This window comes from Mytilus edulis, chromosome 3 (assembly GCF_963676685.1).
Source record: "Mytilus edulis chromosome 3, xbMytEdul2.2, whole genome shotgun sequence".
Lineage (NCBI taxonomy): Eukaryota > Metazoa > Mollusca > Bivalvia > Mytilida > Mytilidae > Mytilus > Mytilus edulis.
The window spans coordinates 92,197,397-92,223,918 of record NC_092346.1 but is presented as its reverse complement, the minus strand read 5'-3'; the positions used below and the strand labels follow the sequence as shown (position 1 = coordinate 92,223,918).

Genomic DNA, 26,522 nt, shown 5'->3' with positions numbered 1-26,522 from the left:
AGCGATGCATAATGGCATTTTCTTTCTGAGCAGACTTTATAAGAAAGTATATCAAGTGATCCCACTTGAAAGAGCTGGTAATTCAGCTAACGAAGTCAGAATAAAAAAAAACTGCCATTATTCTAATTAGATTGAGAGTTTAAATATTATAGACAAGCCTACATTTATAGATACACTGTGTCATAGCCAGTATTTAGAAGAAAACAAAAATCTAATCTAAGAGTTCCATTTAGTAAGGGTAAAAAGTGGCATGCATGTTTTATAATCAACATAAAAATTCCACTTTTTTTCTTTTCTTCTTAAAACTTTAATATCTTCTACAAAGCTATACTGCCAATAATCACAGAAAAAGGCATTTGACATAAATACAAAATCCAGATATGTACGCAATCTACAATAATAATAATTTTATCTTTTTGAATAAATATTGGATTTTCATAATTTCTTCGAAATGTTTCCAAGCACTTCCAATATTAGTTTTGGAGATACCATAGCGTAATGCGTAATTCGAATCCATTGACTATGTCCGGGTGGATGACTCTTGAAAATTTATATATTTACAAATGTTTAACCAGTTCAAAAAGACAATACAAAATTACATTTGTTTTCAATTATCGTTTATACCAGTACAGCTTCGTGATTGTTCGGATTTAAAACCCGTTTAAATGCATGGCCGACTTTTCTTGCAAAATATTTCTTTACCAACAAACCTAAAAGGAAATAAAAAAACAATCGACAGTAAAATCTCAAAAATACTGAATTCCGAGGAAAATCAAATTGGAAAGTCCCTAATTATATGGCAAAAACAAATGACAAAACACATCAAAGACGAATGGACAACAACTGTCGTATTCCTGACTTGGTACAGGCATTTTCAAATGTAGAAAATGGTGGATTGAACCTTGTTTTAAAGCGCACAGTGCCTTATAAAATGTATACTGCGTTGTATTATAAACTTTAAAAATATTGCTTAAATATCTTTATTTATATGTTAATTTTGTTAGAGGCAGTATATCGATATAGTTTGATTGTCTTTGTCATTCGTTGCCATCTCATAGATGTTTACTTGCATTTATTTTTGATTAAATGCATAAGGATGAACAACAATCAGAAGATATAGTATATTCAAAATAATGAAAACTTGAATTTAATATTAGTTTTTTTTTAATTCTAATTCTACAGCAGATAAAATTGAAATCATGCAATCCAAATTATATTATTTGTTACGTTTAATTTCATTTTAATATCCGAGTGATCCAATATAAACAAGATTGAATCTTTTGGATCATTTGTTTTGTATCAGAGATGTGTTTTCTAATGTTGCAGTTATACTTACCTATAAGTACAACAATAAATAACAGCGTTATTATGATTACCACAGTTACTATTAAGACGGAATTATCTCCATGTCTATCTTTAGGGCATTGGCGTGTCCAGCCTAAAAAATCATTGTAGAATTTCTTAACACAGTATATTAACTTTCCAAAGATTACAGAATAATAATCAAACAAACAATGAAACATGTGTTGGTCAACCTAAAGGTAAAAGTACAAATTTCAAACAAAAAAAGTGATCCTTCTTTGAAGTCAAAATCGCCAACAAAACTACTTCTAACTACGTTTACACTCGTTTTATACTAATATTTTACTACCATTACTCACTATTATTAGATGAAGGAAAGTAAATAGGTTCAATTTCCTTCCCTAACGCACAATACGCAGTGATATTGTCTTCACACATATGTTCGCTTATACCGAAAGCCATTTTTACGTTGTAAAGTTTGCCATTTTCTTCTAAGGAAATGTTACCATTAATTTTCGCCCTCTGTAATGAAAATAAGAAAAAGTGATACAAGAATCATTTTATTTACTTTAATTTTTTATTCTTTAGTTTTAAGCAAATATATTGAATTTGCATCCAAGTCCTCACGATTAAACATATAATTCAGTAATACTATCATAAATTAAGCATGAATAAGTAAGCAATACCAATGGATCAGGTCTCTATCAGCAGACTAAAGATGTAATCTGAATAAGATATATCGACCAAAAGCGTCAAAATAAAATGTACCCTCTGATTGTATCTCTACCTTCTTCATGTACAACATGTGAAGAAATCAATTAACTGAATTTAAAAAATACAAGGTCTATTAATATTGGTCTTTATAAATCTACCCCGATCTCATGATGTTGATAAACGCTTTTGTGTAGGAGAGAAATTGAGAGAAGGTTTAAACGTTATTTTGATTGATACTATGATATTTTATTAATTGTGACTGTTTATTTAACGCATCATGTAAATGTAGCGGAATTTGATGAGACTGTTATAAAAGTGAGAGGGTTAGCGCTATAGAACCAGGTTTAATCCACCATTTTCTACATTTGAAAATGCCTGTACCAAGTCAGGAATATGACAGTTCTTGTCCATTCGTTTTTGATGCGTTTTGTTTTTTGATTTTGCCATGTGATTATGGACTTTGCAAATTGATTTTCCTCTGAGTTCAGTATTTTTGTGATTTTACTTTATAATAATGTGATGTTTTTAGAAATATAAGTTGTATGCATTTTATATAATCGTTCCTGTTGTATGAAATATTTCCTATTTTGTAGAACATTTTATTTTAGTAGCTTTAATTTTATCCTTTTTATATAAATTTTGTTATTGTTATAAGAAAAATATTATCTACCTTTGATGAGAAAAAACATTCCGGTTTGGGGTATATGTTTTGTATTCTTAATGAAACTGAGATCATGCCATTTTCTCTTGTAATATTCGTAACAGTTTCGTTGCGTAAAGGTTTCACTGAAACGGAAAAATGTATGATATATATTATGTGTCATATAATGCCATCAGTTTAAAAGAGGGACGAAAGATACCAAAGGGACAGTCAAACTCAGAAATCTAAAATAAACTGACAACGCCATGGCTAAAAATGAAAAAGACAAACAGACAAACAATAGTACACATGACACAACATAGAAAACTAAAGAATAAACAACACGAACCCCACCAAAAAGTAGGAGTGATCTCAGGTGCTCTGGAAGGGTAAGCAGATCCTGCTTCACATGTGGCACCCGTCGTGTTGCTTATGTGATACATGTAACAAATCCGGTTAATATGTCCACCAGAGATTTCGAAAATACGTATATAAGGGTGGTATATAGGTATAACTTTACCGCACATGCATAAGTGTTTTGGACAACTGACACATAAGCAAATGTAATTTATTTCATTTTGTTCTATCACCATCTGAAAAGACAGAACAATTAAGTATTCAGACATTTCAGTCTTTTGATCTGACTTATTAGCCACTGCGATACATTTAAACTTTTTCTTACAACTGTTTTGCCATTATTTCAATGGATTTTTAGACATTTCAGTATGTTGCTGATACAATGTGATCTGTAAAGTTAAGAAACAAGTCATACCAATCTTAACAATTCTTAATTAAATGCAAATACATTTATCAAAAAAATAAACTTAGTGCAGTGGACACGTCTGGGTGTTACTAAACAACTTAATGATTAATGGTTCTCACATTGGCCATCATGAGTTGGTTGACCGTTATGGAATAACTGTTTCACAGATAGTATTGGATATGTTCCTTATGTCGTTACTACAATATCCTTCCCTTTTCTCGAATGTGACCTACCGAATTATACTATTCATCGGAATTGTAATAACTTAAGCAACACGACGGGTGCCACATTGGGAGTTTTTAGTAGGGTTAGTGTTGCTTAGTCTTAGTTTTCTATGTTGTGTCTTCTGAACTATTATTTGTCTGTTTGTCTTTTTATTTTTAGCTATGGCGTTGTCAGTTTGTTTCAATCTATGGGTTTGACTGTCCCTCTGATATCTTTTATCCCTATTTTAAAAAGCTGTTTAGATCAAATTTACTGTTTCAGATCAAAATTCGTTTGCTATTGACAGGAAGCAGTTATTCTATTTCCGTAAAACATAGATGTATAATTTTTTTTTTCATCAATATGATCTATTTCGTACTTTTTTCTCATTTCCTTCCGACTGGCACTGTAAGAACTTAATAACATAAAGAGGTTGACTTACTGACAAAACTTTCTTCTCTCAGTTCTAACTTCTGTTCAAATAGGTCAAAATTCGATTCACATTTATAGTTGATGTTAATATCTGTCATATCAATTTTGAAAATTGTCAGCAAATAGTAGGTACAGTTTCCTTTTGGTTCTATCGACGCTGAATATTTCATAGGGTTCAATGTGCTATTACCCGTTGCTAATACTATTGCCTCTGGATCTCTTACCCATGCCATGTGCTTAGTTTCAGGGCCTTGCACTATACAACAGAGAGTAGCATTACTCCCGAAGACTACTGGATTTGTTTGAAGACTCCATGTAACTGTAATTAAACATGTTTGGTTGATTCCATGAGATGTGCAGGTTATTGTTAATATTTTGTAATCTTAGACTTTTTATGGCAAATAAGAAATTTATTTTCTAATATGATATTCATTTAAAGCACTCTTAAACGAATTCAAGCTAGAAACGTTCATGTTGGTTTTATCATCTTTGAAATGTCTAAGTCATGTGCAGTGTCAGATTTATTAACTGGTTTAAATTTCCAACTACTAGTATTCAAACCACTGCATGGCTTCTTCATTGCATGGCTGTCAATTCAGGTTTATCAGTACTGTTCTTTACCTTTTTCAAACAATTATGTATGTTTTTAATCATTAAAAGTGAATAACAATTAATGATCAGTCTGAACCAAGACTGAACAGATTTGAATTACCTACAGGTTTAGAAGAATGCAGACTTTACCGCGGTGGATAAGTCTGAAAACGACTTTATAATTTCTTACACTCTTTCTTCTTAAAAGTTGTTCATATGAAAATGACTTTGTCAACCTAAAACACGTTAACGAGTGAAGATAAATTTTACTTAAATGAAGACAGTTTCAAAACTACATTTAAACTAACAAATAAGGCCGTGTTCACATTGACCTAAATTCGGTGTTGTGTTAGTGTAACTCACACGTAAACTAAACACAATTGCGTTCCCATTGATAAAACTCAATGTTTACATGTAGTTTAAATCATGTTTTATCTACACACAGTCGATAGTCAATGTAGGCCTTGTGTAGGTTAAGTGTACACAAAACTAGGCATTTAGGACATTAGTTTTACCGTGTATATATTTAAGGAGGAAACTATTTTTGAGTAAAATTGATATTTTTGATAATTATTAGTATAGTTCTTTACAGAAATTGTTGTCTAAATTTTACAGATTTTTTTTGTTAAAAACAAATTCGCGTACTTTATTAACCCCTGATTAAGACTCAAAGCAGCATTATTGCCGAACCCATAAGGCAGGAACCAATTGATTTTCGGGGAGGGGGGCTATTATAGTTGAGTATAAAACATAAAGGCATGGGGGGGGGCTATTATAGTTGAGTATAAAACATAAAGGCATGGGGGTGGGGCTATTATAGTTGAGTATAAAACATAAAGGCAAGGGGGTGGGGGGTGAGCTATGGATTTTGTTTTGGAAACAAAAAATGTTTCCAGTTTTTGGCCCTGAAAAAAAATTTGTTTGTTTCCCCCTCAGCTACCACTATATATATATAATGCTAAAATTGATTTCGACTTGTCACCAAAATTTGTCCTGGAAAAATCAATAGCCCACGCCCCTCTACCCCCCCCCCCTTTCCCTCCCTAAAAAATGAAGTAAATAGTTGCTGCCTAATTCATTTGAAAAGGTCTTCCCGAATCGACTTGACGTACATAGAAATATTTGCCACTGGTCTTTACTCAAACGATTCACGCATAAATGCATGACTAAAAAAAGTGTGGGGTAAATGATATGTTTGTCTAGTATCTCAAATCCGTTAAATAACACTTAAAATAAATTAAAAAAACGTGACCCTATTCTTTTACCAAATACTCCTTGGAGAAGAAATACCATTTGAAACAAACAGAAAAGATAAAATTTAGAGATCCCTAATAACTCAATCCTTTTTTTCGGCTGTAAGCACGCTGCTGCAGCTAACGTTTTCTAGTGCGTAATCGAGACATCTCTAGTATATTCAAACTACTGCAAATTATAAAAATGGCTTTCATAAAGTAGTAACCACTTAACTTAAAAAGGGGGAGGGTTATTTTTTTTTTATCTGAGTAAGATTTTTTTTTCGCGCGTACGTTTTTATTCCTTTTTTTTCGATGCTGGTGATCAAATACATTTTTTTTCAATATTTAACACTATAATGTATGGGGAAACTCTTTGATTCAGAATATTTCTTTTATCATCTGTATGATCATTTTTTTTTTTTATCAAATTGGGGATCGGAATATTTCCATTCCCACCCCACCCACCCTTTTGAAGTCAAATGGTTGTTCCCTTACCGCTAGAAAAATTGTCCCAAAATTTTGAATTCAGTTCTACGTAATGAACATTTAAATGACACATAGTTTACAAGTGAGAACAAATCTTATGTACAGGTAGCTAAACAATGTGTATAGATGTGAACAAATGTAATGTGAAACCAGTGCACACTTCACTAAACTAATTGTAAACATGTTTACTCTACACGGCGTTTGGTGTGAACACGGCCTAAGCATCATAGATTGTAACAAAATCGAGATAAATCTAGGTGCTGGATTATGCTCAGTAGTTTTTTCTTCATTATAAAAGAGCAGTAAAATTTTAACATGATGTGTGTATGCTACCATACATGCTTCTGGGCATTCGGGTTTTTAATTTCATCATTGCACATGCAGACAAAAGCATCAAACAAACGAGCAATATTTCAATATATCAGTATTCATCATATTATGATTACTGCGCCGCCGCGCTTGAATGTTTACATGATAACATCTTTGTTCGCTTTGAAGATTCCGTATATCGTCAAGTTATTGGAATTCCAATGGGGACGAACTGTGCACCACTTATTGCGGACTTGTTTTTGTATTGTTAGGAGTTACAATTTATGACTAAAATTAGCAAAGACCCATTGAAACAATATTTGATACACAAATTTAACAATACTATTAGATATTTTGATGATATATTGGCTCTCAAAGATGACGACTTCAGAATGTATACTAACGAAATTTATTCTGTTGAACTTACTTTAAAAAAATTTAATACTAACAATGACCACTGCCCTTTCCTCGATCTTGATATCTATATCATTAACGGGAAGCATAATACAAAAAATTATGATAAAAGAGATGATTTTTCATTTCCTATCGTTAATTATCCATTTTTAGATGGTGACGTTCCCTTTTCACCATCGTATGGTGTTTATATATCTCAACTGGTACGATTCGCTCTTGTATGTTACAAGGTATAAGATTTTAGCGCGAGAAATTTATGTATTACTGAAAAATTATTACACCAGGGTTTTCGATATCACAAACTAGTCAAAACATTTAATAAATTTTATCATCGGTATAAGGAAATAATTCGTAAATATAACTCAACATGCAGACATCTTATACGTTCAGGTATTTCACATACAATCTTTTATGGTAATATTCTTTACAAAGCACAACAATGTCAGTATTCACCTCAAAAGCTTACAAATCCTTTAAACAGACTTATTAAGAAGGGATATAGTTACGATACTGTTATCAGGTCATTAAAGATTGCATAATTTGGCTTTGATTGATTCACTTATAGGGTCTTTGATTTACTTATAGGGTCTTAACTGCTAGTAGTCTGTTGTTATTTATGTATAATTGTCATTTTGTTTATTTTCTTTGGTTACATCCTCTGACATCAGACTCGGACTTCTCTTGAACTGAATTTTAATGTGCGTATTGTTATGCGTTTACTTTTCTACATTGGCTAGAGGTATAGGGGAAGGGTTGAGATCTTACAAACATGTTTAACCCCGCCGCATTTTTGCGCCTGTCCCAAGTCAGGAGCCTCTGGCCTTTGTTCGTCTTGTATTATTTTAATTTTAGTTTCTTCTGTACAATTTGGAAGTTAGCATGGCGTTCATTATCACTGAACTAGTATATATTTGTTTATGGGCCAGCTGAAGGACGCCTCCTATTGCGGGAATTTCTCGCTACATTGAAGACCTGTTGGTGACCTTCTGCTGTTGTTTTTTCTATGGTCGGGTTGTTGTCTCTTTGGCACATTCCCCATTTCCATTCTCAATTTTATTTGCATCGGAACTAAACACATTTATTTAAAAAAACCAGTTGTTGGCATGACACGGGTTATGTTCTTCTCATATATTTTATTATAGTATGATACTAAACCCCTAACGGGAGGGATTGTGCCTGATATTCATATGATGGAAACATACTCTTTCAATCAGTTTAATTGAGGTCTGGAACTGGCATGTCAGTTAACTGCTAGTAGTTTGTTGGTTTTTTTTATGTATTATTGTAATTTTATTTATTTTCTTTTGTTACATCTTCTGACAGTGGACTCGGACTGCTATTGAACTGAATTTTAATGTGCGTATTGTTATGCGTTTACTTTTCTACATTGGCTAGAGGTATAGGGGAGGGTTGAGATCTCATAAACATGTTTAACCCCGCCGTAGTTTAATGCCTGTCCAAAGTCAGGAGCCTCTGGCCTTTGTTAGTCTTGTATGATTTTTCATTTTAGTTTCTTGTGTATAATTCTGAGTTTAGTATGACGCCCATTATCACTGTACTAGTATAGATATTTTTTAAGGGACCAGCTGAAGAACGCCTACAGGTGGGGCAATATGCGCAATTGTTTCTACATAGGCGGTAATGGTAACGTTTTCTTCTGTTGCTCAGCCCATATTATAAACTTGTATATGTATGATGGCTTGTTTCGAAGCTGAGACATTTTTACATATGTGGTTAAATTTTCGGGGTACGAAGTGTGATTCATTTTTCCGTAAATTAGCAAACCCCGAGTATCCTTTTGCGATGTGGCTCCTCATGGTAAACAATCCCATTTTTGACACAATAAGTTCTTTAAAAATTTAATACTTTGAACACATTTAATGGCTCCATAGTTTTTACACATTTATTCTGTGTTCCCTTACTTTCTAATTTAACACAAATGGTTCAGCTCAGTCATTTGTTTATCATAGAAATGTGTCAAATATCACTACACAGAGATTTTTTGTTTACACGTGACTTTTGAGTTCCTCATTTCAAGGCGCATTAGGGATATTGTCCCAGGTGCGGGAGTTTCTCGCTACATTGAAGACCAATTGGTGGCCTTCGGCTGGTATCTGCTCTATGGTCGGGTTGCTGTCGCTTTGACACATTCCCCATTTCCTTTCTCAATTTATACAATCTTTTATAATACAAAAATTAAGGCTGAAACTACCGCAGTCAATGTTGACCAATTTGGTAACGTTGATGTCCTTTTTTGATAATAAAGCACTGTTAATGTTCTCACACGTCCTTGGATTTCAAGTATTCGGTTTTGAGCGTGCTTAATTAAGAAAAAAAGCACTTCAGACACATGCCATTTATAAAGTGTTGTTTTCTTTTCTTATAAATTACCTTTTCTTGGAATTGCATTATTCGCTCCTCTTGTAAACGGGATACTACATAATAAAATCAAAAGTGCTTTCAAAAATTTCCAATCTCTGAAATATAAATTAGATATCTTAATACCTAAAAACGGATCTTTTAAGTTTTGTAATTATTTTATTCATAGTTTGAAAGAAGGTCAATATGTAGAATTACATTTCATCAATCGGTTTGAATAGGCTATACTGTCAATACATTTTACTACTATTTTTTGTAGACAAACTGTTTTTCTGTTTACATTCGGACATATTCCGCTATATATCATACGTACCTTGTCGTAAACCAGGTTTTCTGGGAGGGTTGCGTGCTAATATCCTCCAGATGACAAAAAGTGTTGCCTAAAAAAAGATTGATGATATTTTGATAAATAGTTATCAAAGGTACCAGGATTATAATTTAGTATGCCAGACGCGCGTTTCGTCGACATAAGACTCATCAGTGACGCTCATATCAAAATAGTTCAAAAACCAAACAAATACAAATTTGAAGAGCATATATTACACAAATGGCTGATGTGTGTTCTTTTTGCTTATCTACCATGCATATTTTGATTTCATTATATCTCTTTATTATCTTACAAAGATTCAACTGAAATTTCTTGATATGTTGGCTTGTATACCTGGCTATGGAAAGATTTGATGACTGATGTTTAAACGGTTAAACAACTGAATATAACTGAAATCCGTTTAAAAAAATCGATTTGGAGGTGACAAATTAGGTCATAAGGTATAAAATTTTATCACAAAATGAACGTTTGTAATACAAGCTAATATGTTCATTGGCTCATGACTGTAATATAAACTATAAACAAGAAGATGTGGTATGAGTGCAAATGAGACAACTTTCCATCCAAGTCACAATTCGTAAAAAGTAAACAATTATATGTCAAAGTATGACCTTCCACATGGAGCCTTGGTTCAGACGGAACAGAGGGCTGTAAAGAGTAACAAACAGGCCACAGTAAAACAATTCAAACAGGACAACCAACGGTCATATATTTGTTTTTCGTATATTGTTTTGTTTTAAATTAAGCCGTTAGTTTTCCCACAAAAACAATATTTCGTATTTTTCTTGTCGGGGCGTTTTCACCCGACTATACGGTATGCGTTTTTCTCCTTGTTGAAGGTATTACGGTTGTCTATATTTTCGTGCATCCAAATCATTCGCACTATGTTGGATAGTTGTCTAATTTTCAATCATACCACTGCCCTTTTTTCAAAATGGTCACGCGTTAAGTCATGTTTTTCATAATTAAGAAAAATATGATTTGCCTCTATATTCCTTTGATCACTCGGATTTGACATATCTCTTGGGTGCAAAAGTAAAAGAATAACCTTGAAAAGTTACAGTCTCTTAATTGTACTAGTTGTATCATGCTTCATCTAATGAGAGCGTTTTTTCTACATATAAAATATTAATGTATTTATCAAAGTTGTACAAAATCGAACATGTAAAATGTTGTTTGTTTATTGTTAACACGTTAATTGGTCAATTATAGTAAGGTCGGTTCGATTGGGATATTGAGTTCATGCACGAGCGAATTCATGCGGTTTAAAGTCATTCGAGCCATTGCAGTCAAAGTGTACAGTAGCATTTTGCAAAATAAATAATATTATTAATCATATTATTTCTTTTCAGATTTGTGGACCGCAAGTATGGGGAAACCAGTACAAGCTGCTTAATAGCTGTATATTTATATGGCCTTTCAACAATATCATACTCATATTATATTTATAATAAAATGTGCGCTTGTCTCTGCAAGTGGCGTCTCCCATGTAAGAGTTTGTGGTTATTTGAGATATTTTATGTTCGTTTGAGTTTACGAATTAGAATTTAAGAACTTTGCATGGTGATGTAGACGGCGAGACTTGTTATTAATTAAAAGCTTACCCTTTAAAAAAATCGTACTTTTAGGCGTCAACTCTTTCATACCTTTTATATTTTTGTCTGTGGAAGAAAAGTCCTCCTTGTCGTTGTCATATTCATTTGATCCCTTTTGATTTTTATCATTAGCTGCTCTTACTTCATTCATTGCTTTTTGAAAAACGATGACATCTTTCTTGTTATTAATACCTTTCATAGCCTTTGTATCATAAATATCAGCATCTGCTTCAAGGATTTCAACAACTACTTGTTTACAAGTAGAAGCAGCATTTTCACCTACATTTTCACTTTTGACCTCTTCGCCTTTTATAATATTTACGATCTTGCTATCAACCTCTTCAACATCAATAGCATCTGTGCATCCTTGTATTCTACCAATTATCTCTTCGTTTAGTTTTATAAAGTCGCAAACTTCCTTTATACTATCCATATCACCATGTTTGTCTTGGATTTCATTTTTTTGTGTTTCTTCAACTGTCTCTTTATCATAAATTTCATCTTCTACTGCGTTCATACCATCAGCGGACATTTCATCAACAATTTCATTATAATAGCCCTTTTCCGTAACCACTCCACTTTCAAAATCAATTTCATCATCATTTTCTGATATCTCAACATCTTCTCGTTTACCAACAATAGCATCAGCTTCACGTAGAATTTCACCAACGACCATTTCACCATCATCATTATCATCTTGAATTACAAAGTGTAGTTCACAAACAATAGCATCTTCTTCCTCTAGCCTTTCACAACTTTCGTCGAACATATTCGCAGCCTGTCGTCGGATTTTATTAGCCGCCTTATTACCAACCCTTTCATTGTCTTTCCCTTCACTTTCGTCAACTGCATTTTTACAATATATATCATGTTTATTTTCTTGACTTTCATCAGCTGCATTTTCAGCCTCTTTTTTGACTGGATAATCATCAACTGCTTTTTTATCATCCATGCCAATAAAACCGTGTTCTTTTTCTTGTATATCAACAACTTCCTTTTTATCATCAGTATTGCCTTTGCTGTACTCTGCATGGATTTCATTATTCGCCTTTGTGTTAGTATAATATATTGTAGGGTTCGATATTTCTGACGTTTCTAAAACATCAAAACAAATAAAGTAGAACTGTTATTCAAAAGCGTTAAGGAAGCTTATTCTAATTATATCATATTAACTTTTATTGTGTCGCAAAAATACTTATGACATTTTTAAATTAGTTAATTAATTACTATTCAATTTGATTTCGCCTCTTAAACTACTGTTGTTTAAGTTTTTTTAATTTATATTTTACATATTGTTTTTAACTGGTATATTTAACCAAGTCTACCTTTTCTGAAATAAACATAGTTAAAAATTGTTTCTGTGTAAAACCTGTTACAGATTTTGTATACTTTTATTTGGTTTTTAAAACTTTAACAAGGTATACCTATCTCTGTTACGTCAAGGACATATCCAATAATGACATCTCTCTTCTCAAAATGTTGCAGATCGAATATTGTGTCGTATTTGTCAGCGTCTGTACCTGAAAAGTAAACATGCAATAATGTGTATGGTTAACATGTAAACGTATAATTTTCACATCAACTAAAACAAAATATTACGTATTAAGAATTAGACCAATCAAGAATTGTTCAAACGTAACACGTTTTGACATTTTTACAGCTAACCAGTTATGATAATGAAATGACATGCCGATGTTTCCTGCTTTTGGATAGAAACAGCATGTTTCAAAAATAATTTGAGAAACATTACTAAAATCTTATTCTACGCATTTTTATTTTGTAAGATACCTTTACTTCTTTGTACTTCATCATTTATATGTTCTGTATCTGAGCTGTTTATATCTTCATTTTGTTCTACAACAGTAAAAGATTGAAATAAAAATGAAAATGAAAATGGAATTTGGAAATCTCAAATTCAAACACATCAAACTAATGAAAAACAAACTGATTAATCTATTGTATGTTTTGATTAAAACACCCTCATTACACATTAACCATATGCTAAGTATTTTCAGAAATGATGACATCAAACTAACCATTATGTATTGCTTTGTCAAAGGTGAGACGTTAATAAAATATTGTATTGTATCGGTGTTTATAAAAAGATAAACAACATAATTAAAAAGAAAAAAAAACCCATTTACCGTCAACTTCAAAAGAAATCGTTCATAAACAAGGCTAATCTCAGGTTTCTGATCTTTCCGACAGCTCTGTGTGACCGACAAAAATTAATAACTGAGCAGAGCAGACGGTCAAAAGTATTTTGTACATTGTTTTACCTTTTGTATAGAAGAATTTACATACACGTAATTACTAAGAGCTAGTTCAAAGTATTACAAAAACATACTTTTTCTGCCCTTGCATTTATTGTTGGAAGTATCTTTTCTTAATTGGACACTTTCTAGTGTTAAAAATTGTATTATGACATCGAATGAAGAACATTGAAATAATAACTGTCTTCGCAACTCAACGGTTCTTTTAAGCAGATAACTGACTGTATAAAACAGAAATTCCAAAAAGCGTAATTATGGATCACTATTGAGTTGATACCGCAATAAATAATATCTCTGTAATAAAATTTAAAGACAATCAAGTGTCTTTAGAGTTGTAACAGCCTGCGATAAGGAACATATTTAACGTCTAAAGTAAATGGATAAAGACGTTATAATAATCACAAGTGAGAAATAATATCAATATAGCTTATAGATATCCAAATAAAAAATTAGATATCAAAATCATAAGAAACAATACTGTAAGTTAATCGATTTTGTAATACTCAGTACCTTTGATTACTTCCGTATTGCTGTCTACCTCGTCATATACAAAATCGCTGTCAAAATTGTGATCTTGTTCAGATGTATCATCGTCACCTTTCAACTTGGAATCTTCAACCACAAAATGAAAACAAATCACAACTTTGATAGAATTCTCTTACTGAATTGCAAAGTTATGCATGATGATGCACTTGAATTCTAACAATGAAGGACCACAAGTTCTAACATAAAAGCAATCAAAAAAAATATCAACCTTATAAACTGTGTTGTTATGTCTTTTTCAAACTGGCCGAGCTAAGATGGCGTGGATCTACGTGGAGCCACTGACAGAACACAAATAAATAAAAACAAAAAAGAAACGTGTAAATACTAACTATTATGAAATTTTATTCTTTTTTCAAATTAGTTTATTAAACAATATTCTTCTATTTTTTTAACGAGGTTTTCGGCTAACGATATATTTTTGTGGTCTTATTGCGACACACCTATAGTCGTAATCCTTTTTTGTATCAGGCGATTCCTTCAGTTTGTGTTTATTACCTCAATTAGTCTCTACTTAATTGATTTACCGCATTTCAATATCGGTAAACTTCTATCACTATAATTTCCTTATTGCAACAATAACTATGAAAATGCCTTATCTGGCTTATTCACGGTAGCAAATGGGCATATTCATCTGATGAGTTTAGCCTTTTTCAACTGATTTTTATAGTTCGTTCTTATGTTGTACTGTTATACCACTGTCCCAGGTTAGGGGAGGGTTAGGATCCCTCTTACAAGTTTTACCCCTCCACATTATTTATGTATGTGCCTGTCCCAAGTCAGGAGCCTGTAATTCAGTGGTTGTCGTTTGTTTATGTGTTACATATTTGTTTTTCGTTCATTTTTTTACATAAATAAGGCCGTTAGTTTTCTCGTTTGAATTGTTTTACATTGTCTTATCGGGGCCTATTATAGCAGAATATGCGGTATGGGCTTTGCTCATTGTGGGAGGCCGTACGATGACCTATAGTTGTTAATGTCTGTGTCATTTTGGTCTTTTGTGGATAGTTGTCTCATTGGCAATCATACCACATCTTCTTTTTTATATAGACTGTTCAGTTTGAGTTCTCCATAATTTTGTTCATGACTATTTATTCAGATTTCTTTGCTTTTGGATGATTTCTTTCTGTATAACTATCCAAATAACATTGAAACTATACCTTGTCTTTTGTAAACCACCAGCTCATTTTCATTTGCGTCTGATTCTTTTGTTAACCCAGTGTATTTATCTACTGTACTCACGGGCGTCTCATCCTTGCAATCGAAATATGTTTCGTCTGCAACAACCCAGAATAAAAATACATTTTACACACAGATATAAAATTTACATTTTTATTTAATTTTTTTGTTGTTGCATTTATTTCTTAAAACACAAACACAAACTGTACAGGTACAAATAAAATATTCTAAACATAACAAAACTTTTTGTGACTCCAAATAACATTAATTTATATTTTACTATATAATAAAGTACATGGAATGTTATTAAACAGACTTATTAAGAAGGGATATAGTTACGATACCGTTGTCAGGTCATTGAAGATTGCATATTTTGGTTTTAATATTGATTCACTTATAGGGTCTTTGCATCGGAATTAAACACATTTATTTAAAAACTAGTTGTTGGAATGACACGGGTTATGTTCTTCTCATATATTTTATGATGGTATAATACTTAAACCCTAACGGGAGAGATCGTGCCTGATATTCATATGATAAAGACATAATCTTTCAATCCTTTTAATTGAGGTCTGGAGCTGACATGTCAGTAACTGCTAGTAGTCTGTTGTTATTTATGTATTATAGTCATTTTGTTTATTTTCTTTTGTTACCTCTTCTGACATCGGACTCGGACTTCTCTTGAACTGAATTTTACTGTGCGTATTGTTATGCGTTTACTTTTCTACATTGGCTAGAGGTATAGGGGGAGGGTGGAGATGTAAAAAAACATGTAAAACCCCGCCGCATTTTTGCGCCTTTCCCAAATCAGGAGCCTGTGGCCTTTGTTAGTCTTGCATGATTTTTAATTTTAGTTTCTTGTGTATAATTTGGAGTTTAGTATGACGTCCATTGCCACTGAACTAGTATATATTTGTTTAGGGGTCAGCTAAAGGACTGCCTCCGGGTGCGGGATTTTCGCGCTGCATTGAAGACCTATTAGTAACCTTCTGCTGTTGTTTGTTCTATGGTCGGGTTGTTGTCTCATTTCCCATTTCCATTTTTCAAGACATGAAAAGCTTTAGTATGAATGTGTTAAATAATTAATTCAATTTCAAATTAATATTTTTTAAAGATTGTCAAATAATTTACTTTTAAATTGTTACTTCTCGAGGTTTTTTTACCTCCTTAAGATATAGATAAAGTCATTGAAATTGGTTTAATTCGACTGCCTTTTGCATACCCTAATTTTTTCAAATGAAATTATAAATGTGTATACTTACCATCTGATTCACTTTCGTAATCTAAATATTGTGTTGTGCTTTCACATGATTGTAAGAGATTGCTACCAGTCACTACACAAGGAGAATTTGAAATGTTGTCTGGTATGTTATTATTTTTTTCATCTTCTGAAATTTCTAAAAAAAAATGATTTAAAGGTTAAAGCATATTTGCTTCTTTATAAACTGTTTATATGTGCTGTTGGAATTGTGTTTGAAGTAATGAGGTTATAAAACTCACATGTTATTCAAAGAAAAACTCCGTTAACCAGTGGTACAACAATTACACTTGATGTGTGGTTTAACTGATACTTGTATTCAGTAATGAACGAAGGAGATATGACAAAGCCTCGTCTCAAACCTTTGAAGCATTTAGAATTCAAGCAAAACATGCCCTTTCGTCTCCTTTTTATCAAACGTGTAATGCACACAATTCTGAAAATTTCACAATAAAATAGAATCAGAAGGTTTCACTTATACGTCAATCTCTCAAATTTCGAATTTCAACCAGTATTAATTTTGTCAAAATTTTGGAGCAAAAGTGGAGGCAAAGAACGATGAAAGATACCAGCGGGAAATTCAAACTCATATGTCCAAAATTAACAGACAACACCATGGCTATGAAAAGAAAAAGACCAATAAACAAACAATAGTACACGAATCAAAACAAAGAAGACTATACATGACTGAGCAACACGACCGTAGGTAAAACTCGGGGGTGATTTCAGGTTCTCCGGAATGGTAAGCAGATCCTATTCTACATGTTGAACTGGTCGTGTTTTTAGGAAAAAGAAAAACATAGGGTCAGTCGACTTGTTGTCTTGCTGCATATCAAAATAGGTAAATTAACAACACTTCCTTTTATAAAAACTACTTTATCTGAGTAATCTCCCCGTATATGGCTAAGTTGATAGAAAATTAATAAACAATAAAAATAAGGTTTTTTTTTTAGCAAATAAAGCTTTTACTATGATAAAACACACAATTTTCTTTATTAACATGAAAAGTCTTACACAGGAATTTCATTCTATTCTCATAGTAAGGATTCTTAAGATTATAATACAATGTCAAATTCTGTACCCACCATTCATCTTTGCAGGAGATAAAAAAAAATATAATTTCATCAAAATGTAGTTTTGGTAATTTGAGTCAGCTGAATCGAGAGCTGAATAGTGGAATTTGAACAAAGAGTGTACATCTACAGAAAATAGGAACAAAAAATACGACTTCAATAAAAAGATCCAGAAAAATCTCGTTCCAGTATGTTATTATGTTATTAACTTTAAAATTTGTTATTTTAATATCTGTTTATAAAGGCTGAGTTCTCTTCTTCCCTTTAAAAACATATGACTGGTCGGTGCTGTAATGTTTATTCCTTTACTTGAAAAACAACTGGTTTCAATTATTTTATCTATATATGCTATGACTAATATATTATACACTCGCTGATTGTGAATATATGTCAGGCCTTCACATTTAGTTGACCCAATATATCTGATTTATTTTTTACTTTGTGGACTTTCTAAAACTATTTTTAGAATTAAAAAGATTGGGGATTTTCAGTTGATTATGTCGAAATGACAGAAAACAATATTGTTGACTTTTAAATGACTAATTAATAGGACACCTATTTAATTTTGGGCGACCATAATAGTGTTTAATATTTAAACAATTTATAGACTTTATTTAAAACAAAACAAACCTATTTTACTAAAATATCAGCTACCTATAAACTCGCCTATTAAGCATTTTAAATACTACTCACTTAACAGTAAATTGTACATATATTTTCTCTTTTTTAAATTCATTTTATATGACATATCCCAAACAAAATGCAATCACATTAATTTTTGCACACACACGGGCAACAAGCTGACATAAGAAGAACAAAACAAAATAAGCCAGAAAAATAAAAACAAAAACAAACAAAAACAAAATAACGAAAAAACAAACTAATGTGATCCATTCGATTAATGTGTTTGTGCTTTTGATTTTTGCTAATTGTTAAGGGACTAGCCGTTTTGAATTTTCTTGGAGTATGTTTGTAATTTTAATTAATAAACTGTACTTTAATTGTATCTTAAGTAAAAGGTGGATTTGAAATGCACACATGTTATATGCTGAACCTGTTTCTACTCAGATGCATGCCTCGCACAATAATAACAATTAGACGTTCTATGATCTTATTGATTTTTAATTGACACACAACCTGATAAAAATCATTATAAAAACAAGGGTTACCTCTGTTTGTTCTTGTATTTCCTGGTTGTAATTCATTTCTGGAAATAAAAATGCGAAAATGTAATTTGATTTTAAGGTTTTAAAACGACGTGAATATCAAATATATATATGTTCCAGACCATATGAGTATTTGGACCATACGCGTATGGTCATAACCATATGCGTATACTCATATGGTCGGACCATATGATTATATACTCGTTTTGTTATTAACGGGCCAGCCCATATGAGTATTTGGACCATATAGGTATGTTTTTTTTTGAAATATGCATTAGAAACGTTTCAATAATAGAATAAACTTTATCTTAAAAAAACAATGAAGATTACGTATAAATGTATTAATTTTATAATTCACAGGCTACATAAACATTCAATATAGATGCCACAGTCAGTTGATCAACGTGTCCATCGCTATTCATGCTAATTGTATTCTGCATGTATGCTTAGGGTGCCATGTTCTTCCATACGGTACCATAGCTTTTCTGCATTTACAAGTCGTTGTTGTGCACGATCCTTTTCAGTTACATGCATCTGTTGCTTGCGAGTGAAAAGCTAGCATTTTCCACAGCTGCGTGCAGTAATACTGAGGTCTCGGCCATTCCGATGTGTCTATGGTGTTTTAAGAAGCATTAGATCTCCAATATTGTAACATGACTGTAGAACGCTATATACACAGGACAACTTAACAAAAACTATGGTCCTTGCCCGTGATATCATCTGCTTGACGCAATAAACGTGGAAAATCACCAGACGCTGTACTTACAAATAGCGAGTAAAATTAACTGTGTGAAACTGTTTATTTCTTTATTTAGTTTATTTAGTTTATCTTTTATATTCTGAAAATATGATAAAATTACATTTTCCGGACTTGACAACAAGGAGCGTCATAACTTACGAAGAGTTAGAAAGAATTTAAAGTAAACGTATTTATTACCCCAACCATACGCGTACGGTCGGATCGTACGCGTATGTGGTCGGACTATACGCGTATGGTCGGACCATATGAGTATATACCCATATGGTCTAAATACTCATATTGTCCGGAACATATACATTTGAAGCTCTACCAACGTTTTTAGACACATGATATTAAAAGAAAATAAGCACGACATAGAGATGTTGACAAAGATTGCAATGACATGACAGATTGGAACAGAACTTGTGTAGAGACGCAATTATTCTAATGCTAACAATGATAAATGATTTTCATACAAATTGGTACTAATGACTGTTATGTGTTTGTTGTAAAGTGGGATTTTTTGTTTCATGGTGAAAATATCACAGTGTAATTACAAAAAGGTAAAAGGTGTATAGTAGTCATTTGTTTTCTCAAATGCGTGTATGGTTTTTGTTACATGAAATATAAACACCATTATGTTCATTTTTGATTTGTCACATATACACAATTTAAGATCAGTTATCAAATTAAAACACATTGGTTTCCATCAGACCAATTAAACTAAACTTTAAGACTACTACATAAAAATAACTCTCAGATATTAGATTCGGAGATGCGATACGAGACCAATCAGATTATATACCATTTAACAAAGCTTGATTTGTTTCGTGAACTTACTCTTTCTTTACCGATGAAAGCTAGAAAAATCTTCTCTATGTTTCTACATAAGCAAAAGCATAAAACAAAACAGGAATATGACAGCTGTTTTCCATTCGTTTGATATATTTGAGCTTTTGATTTTGCCATTTTAAAGGGACTTTCCGTTTTGAATTTTCTTCAAAGTTCGGTTACTTTACTTTTTGCCCTTAACTGTATCTTGTTCATTATCTTGCAGTCAGTTTCAACTTACGCATCAATAACTGTAGCATAAATACTATCGTCTAGAACCATGCTGTACGTTGATTATTTTTTCATGCAAATATCAAATCTGTGGAAAACAATGTTAACTGTCAATACAGAGATACATAATTTGGTTATTCAAATGACAAAAAAATATTCTGAATCCAGATTTTCCCCATACCCTATAGACTTAAATCTAGAAACAAAATGTGATTGATAGCGTCCAAAAAAACCTCACTCAGACAGGAGACCTTATCTTTACCCCACTGAGGTTAAATAGTTGCACAGACCATTCATCTTTGCGGGAGATAAAAAAAAATTCCATTAAAATGTAGTTTTGGTAATTTGAGTCAGCTGAATCGAGAGCTGAATAGTGGAATTTGAACAAAGAATGTACATCTACAGAAAATAGGAACAAAAAATATGACTTCAATAAAAAGATCCAGAAAATTCTCGTTCCAGTATGTTTTTATGTTATTAACTTTAAAATTTGTTATTGTAAGATCTGTTTATAAAGGCTGAGTTCCCCTCTTCCCTTTTAAAACATATGACTGGTCGGTGCTGTACTCTATTCCTTTACTTGAAAAACAACTGGTTTCAACTCGAGGGTTTCAATTATTTCATCTATATATGCTATGACTAGTATATTATACACTCGCTGATTGTGAATATATGTCAGGCCTTCACATTTAGTTGACCCAATATATCTGATTTATTTTTTACTTTGTGGACTTTCTAAAACTATTTTTAGAATTAAAAAGATTGGGGATTTTCAGTTGATTATGTCGAAATGACAGAAAACAATATTGTTGACTTTTAAATGACTAATTAATAGGACACCTATTTAATTTTGGGCGACCATAATAGTGTTTAATATTTAAACAATTTATAGACTTTATTTAAAACAAAACAAACCTATTTTACTAAAATATCAGCTACCTATAAACTCGCCTATTAAGCATTTTTAATACTACTCACTTAACAGTAAATTGTACATATTTTTTTCTCTTTTTTAAATTCATTCTATATGACATATCCCAAACAAAATGCAATCACATTAATTTTTGCACACACACGGGCAACAAGCTGACATAAGAAGAACAAAACAAAATAAGCCAGAAAAATAAAAACAAAAACAAAACAAAAAGAAAAAAAAGAAAAAACAAATTAACATAAACAAATTGTAGAAACTTTTCCTGCTTTTTATCAATAGCCTACAGGAAACGCATTGAATATCAGTCTAGATCACACTCAAGTCGATATATCAATATTAAGTTTTATAATTCCGCGTGTTTTAACAATGTTTAAATCAGGAAGTAAATATTTCCGGTACTTTTAACTATGCATTTTAAAATACAAATAGTATTATTTCCTTTACTATTTTAAAAAATGGTACTTACTTTTGTGTAAGAGTTAACATCTAGCTAACAAAAAGTTGCATCAGCTGATCAAAGTCTCAGATAATTCAGGTACTTCCCCAGACGATACAAGTAACAAGGTATATAACTCTGTTATATCAATATATAATACATAGCCCGGTAGATTTAAATATAAGAAACAAACATTAATGGCTTTGTCATATATCATAAGGAAAATCCGTTATGGGCTGCGGAACCATGATCAACTAATGTTCAGCATTATTTTTCATGTTAATCGCACAATCTCCCTTCCAGTAATGGAGCTACCATTTGATTTTTATGGGGGGGGGGGCTAGAATAAAATTTGAAAAGATAGGCAGGACAGGAGTTTTGAGTAAAAAAAAAGGCAGGATGAGACGCTTGCAAAAAAAAAAGTCAGGACGACAATTTAGGTAAAAAATTGAGGATAAACTAAAAAAAAAAAAAGGCAGGACCGAACAGAGTGAAAAATAAAAAAGGCAGGACAGAGATTACAGCTTAAAAAAACTACATTCCTGAAATGAACTCAACATGTACAATAATTTGTACAAATTACATTACTACAAATATCAAAAAGTCTGTTATGGCCAAGTTTCGTCTAAATTTTCATGAACATTTACTCAACATTCTGCAAAAGTATGACTTGTGTCCTAATTTCTTGACAATTTATGATTTATACTAAATTTGTATGAAATTACTTGACTATTTCTCGACATTCTGAATATATATGTTCTTAAAATTTCTTGACAAATTCTCGACATTCTCAAGGTTTTTTCTCAATACGGTTAGATATATTCTGAACATTTTGAATTGTGTCATAAATCTAATCTGAACTTTACAAATCAAGACCAATATACATGATATATCTTTGTCTTTTTTTTCTCATTATAGAATGTGTAACACCTATTACAACAAAAACAAAAGTTATGCATGTAAATATTTGTTAATTAAGAATTTGGTTACATAAATATTTTTTTATAAATAGAAATATATAAATATTTAAAAATACAAATTTGATTTTACTAATTGATATGGATTTGTAAATAATTTCAAATGTTGATTTGAAAATCTTTTGAATATTTGCTGTATGATTGAAACAAATCATACTGTAGACATATTTCATTTTTCATGCACAATATTCAATGTTGATATGGTAAAAAACAAATATTGTACTGAAATGTGGCTTTTTGTAAATAGCAATGTATCATTGTATCCTAATTCGTCATGTTCTTCTAAGTTTATATAAGCAATAATAGAAATGAGTATAAAACAGCTATGAAAAGTGCTTACACTGTTATAGTGGGAGATATTATGGACATAATTGTGCAAATCGTGATACAAGCATGAAATTTTGTATACAGGTTGGCTAAATGATAATTAAAAAAATTCAGCTGCTGGCCATAAACAAATCATTTTTTCAAAATGGCCGACGCTCATTTGGAAATGGCGTCATATCTAATTGGCTACATTCCATAAATCCTTTTGAAGCTGTTTTATAGGTATAATCCAATGTAAGTTTGGATAAAACTTCAATTAGAATTCCTACAGTACGATGAAACAATACATACATGAAGAAAAAGGTGACTTCCGGTTCAAAAATGGCGGCAACAACGTGGAAAATGCCAATTTTATCATTTCACCTATACACACACCTGTACAAGGAAGATTAGAACAGTAGCATTTACGGTACCCACACTGCTTGATTTCTTGCATTCGCTTTTCAAAAATCCTGACACGAGGATGCAACGACAGCAAAAGAAGACCATTTTTGTTACCAACTGCCATTGTTTTCTTTTCAACCATCCAACTCCAGTGTTCATGACTTGGTACATGAACCTGTCAAATGCATAAATCCGGATGAGCTCAAACATGTCCACCTTGAAATGATTCTCTTTTGATCCCGAATAGAACCTCTGGTAGGCATCATAAAGCTGCTGCTTCCTACCAAACGATTCAAATCGTGCCTTGTTAACAGCAAATATTGATGTTACCATCGTGATGCAAACAAATTCCTCTATTGTGTCAATGTCTGTGTTCTAATACAAAAGCGGGGTAAAAACGTCCGTTACATCTGGAAATACATGCCAAGCTGACCTCTTCACTTTCCCATGAATTGCGTACACAGTGTCATATCCATTGAATGCATGGCAGAAAGGAAGAGCAGCTACACGAGGACCAAACCAATTTGCTATGACATGTAGAGGAAGCCATAGAAAGACTTCAAAAACCTATTCACAATTTGTCCACATCTTATCTTACGATTGTTGTAATTTCTAATACTACTACATCTGTGTCAGTACTACTTAAAATTCATTTGTACAATCATTTTCAGCGGCATGCATAACATTACCAATGTTCTGTTTCTTCATGATTACAAGGGGATAGCTGGGAAGTGTCCGTTTTGAAATTGCAAAGAATATTTTCACCTTGAGTAACATTAGCATTTTAATAAATCACTAAAGAAGCCATTATGTCAGCAAAAAGCATGAACAAATCCGTTTTGTTGTCATCTTCACAGCGAAAACTACTTCAAACCCTTAAGGTGTTACCAGAACCAACAACTTTTCGTCTAGCACCAGTACCTCGCCTTTTTTCTCTCGTCCCAGCCTTTAAATTATTCATTTATTAAACATCAAATACAATGTTTACTCTTGGATACTTATCGTTAAAAGATTTTAGGTAAGGCAGTATGACATCATTTGAATAATCATCAAATATTCCTGCCCCACGTAGTGACCTGGAATCAACCATTGCTGTCCCACCACGACAAATGCGTCAGAATTAGGATCAGTTGATGCCCAATCGCAAAATGTAATAAGTAGACTCATTTGTTGCAATTTAATACAACAGTTTAAAGTGATATTCTGAGACAAAGACGGAAAGGCAAGTTGGTTTTCATGGCTAATGAAATCTTTAAAGTTAAACTGTTCGTTTGACAAGAAGTTAAGGTATAGAAAAGAGATCGCAGTCACTTTTCAGGTTCTTCAGCTTTGTTTTTGACAAAGAAGTTTCCAGTTTCATTTTAAACCTTTTATAGGGAATTGCTCTTTTTTATCTGGTTATAAAAAGCAGATTCACCTTCGTTTTGCATGTGCTTCAAAAGGTCTTCGTATTGTTTGGACCAAATATCTTGGAGTTTATAAACATAAATTACCCGCTTCCGAATCAGCAACATCCTTAGAGTAGTCAATTTCGTACAAATCTTACGACTCTTCTAGAAATGATTTTTTAAACCCGTTCATTACGTTGGAAAGCCTTTGGAGTTTTTCGTAGAAAAACTTTTGTGTATCGTAGAGTCTTCATGATGTCGTTCATCTGTTGTAGAATGACTCAAACCACTAGATCTTTCAAATTTATCTACAAGTCTACTGACTTCTGGTCCAGCTACTATCTATCGTCTCAAAGGGATCTTCGGTTAAACGTATGGTACCAACATCGTCCTTCACAATGGCATTATTATGTTTTTGTGTCTGATCAATTGTAATATAAAAAATAACTTTCTGGTCTTACGCATAGTAAAATTACCACTTGCAAATTCCATTGATACCTTTTGGTGATGTTCGTGAAGGGAAGTCAGATCTCGGAAATGAATCAGTAACCATCGACCGAAATTAACATGATCAAGACAAACAAAATTCGGTATCATGCTTTGTAAAGTACGATATATGACTTGTGGAATGGGCGTACTCCCGAAAGCACCAGAAGTTATAATTGAACGCGATATATTAAACTGTGATCGGAATGACTATTTTTCCGTTCACCAGTTGATCAAATACGTATACGTCACAGAGTCATGAGCTTTATTTTCTGCGTTTACGCTTTCATAAGCTGACATTATCAATTCAAGCAAAACACATGCTGTTATATGATGCACGTGTTTGGTCCTAATAACACATGTAACATTTGAACATTGAACATTCTAGGTGTTGCAATATCGGCTTCAGTGAAGGCACTTGTCCATGCTCTATCACACAATATTTCACTCAGACTTTTAAAACAAGCCATTGCATTGTACAATCCACCAAACATGACGATAAACTTAACTTCTCCTTACAAATCTCGCAATTCCCACTAAAATTGCTTAGCCAATACCAAAGTGGTTGATCTGCAGCTATAATATATGGTTGCCCGGGATTTAGAAAGTTAACCACCTTGTTCACCTTATCCAATGAATGCTTAGTCATTGCACATGAAAGGGCGTGTTTTTAAACAGTGGCATCAAAGAAGTTACACTTACGTGATCAGAAGAGCCTAAATCTTTAGAGGAAAGAAATGACGACAAAGATAGTTTTATGACCTACCTAGCCACCTAATCTGATAATATTTTATTCTAAAAAAAGGTCAAAGACAACATTTTCCAGAAAAATAATTATTTTAGAACTGGAAAAAACAGCCATTTTATAAAACGTGGTGGCCATCTTGAAAAAGTAAATTTTTTTT

The 26,522-nt window shown here is 32.3% G+C and overlaps 1 protein-coding gene across 3 annotated transcripts; it reads right to left on the bottom strand.

The window, feature by feature from the left end:
- Positions 1 to 121: 121 nt before the first annotated feature.
- On the bottom strand, positions 122 to 22,223 carry LOC139517765 (enolase-phosphatase E1-like). 3 transcript variants are annotated; one of them, XM_071309151.1, is made up of 16 exons: positions 22,086 to 22,223; positions 20,696 to 20,773; positions 18,888 to 18,925; positions 16,650 to 16,784; positions 15,369 to 15,485; positions 14,176 to 14,277; positions 13,181 to 13,246; positions 12,817 to 12,912; positions 11,402 to 12,487; positions 9,783 to 9,849; positions 9,482 to 9,567; positions 4,066 to 4,374; positions 2,687 to 2,802; positions 1,662 to 1,824; positions 1,337 to 1,438; positions 122 to 710 (listed from the first exon to the last, which is right to left on the bottom strand). In XM_071309151.1, the coding sequence occupies exons 2-16, from the start codon at positions 20,734 to 20,736 to the stop codon at positions 619 to 621; spliced, it is 2,616 nt and encodes an 871-aa protein (XP_071165252.1). In that variant the 5' UTR covers positions 20,737 to 20,773; positions 22,086 to 22,223; the 3' UTR covers positions 122 to 618. The 3 variants fall into 3 exon arrangements, with proteins under 3 accessions (XP_071165252.1, XP_071165253.1, XP_071165254.1); XM_071309152.1 differs by having other exon boundaries at positions 11,444 to 12,487; XM_071309153.1 differs by lacking the exon at positions 20,696 to 20,773 and having other exon boundaries at positions 11,444 to 12,487; positions 22,086 to 22,162.
- Between the last annotated feature and the right edge of the window lie 4,299 nt (positions 22,224 to 26,522).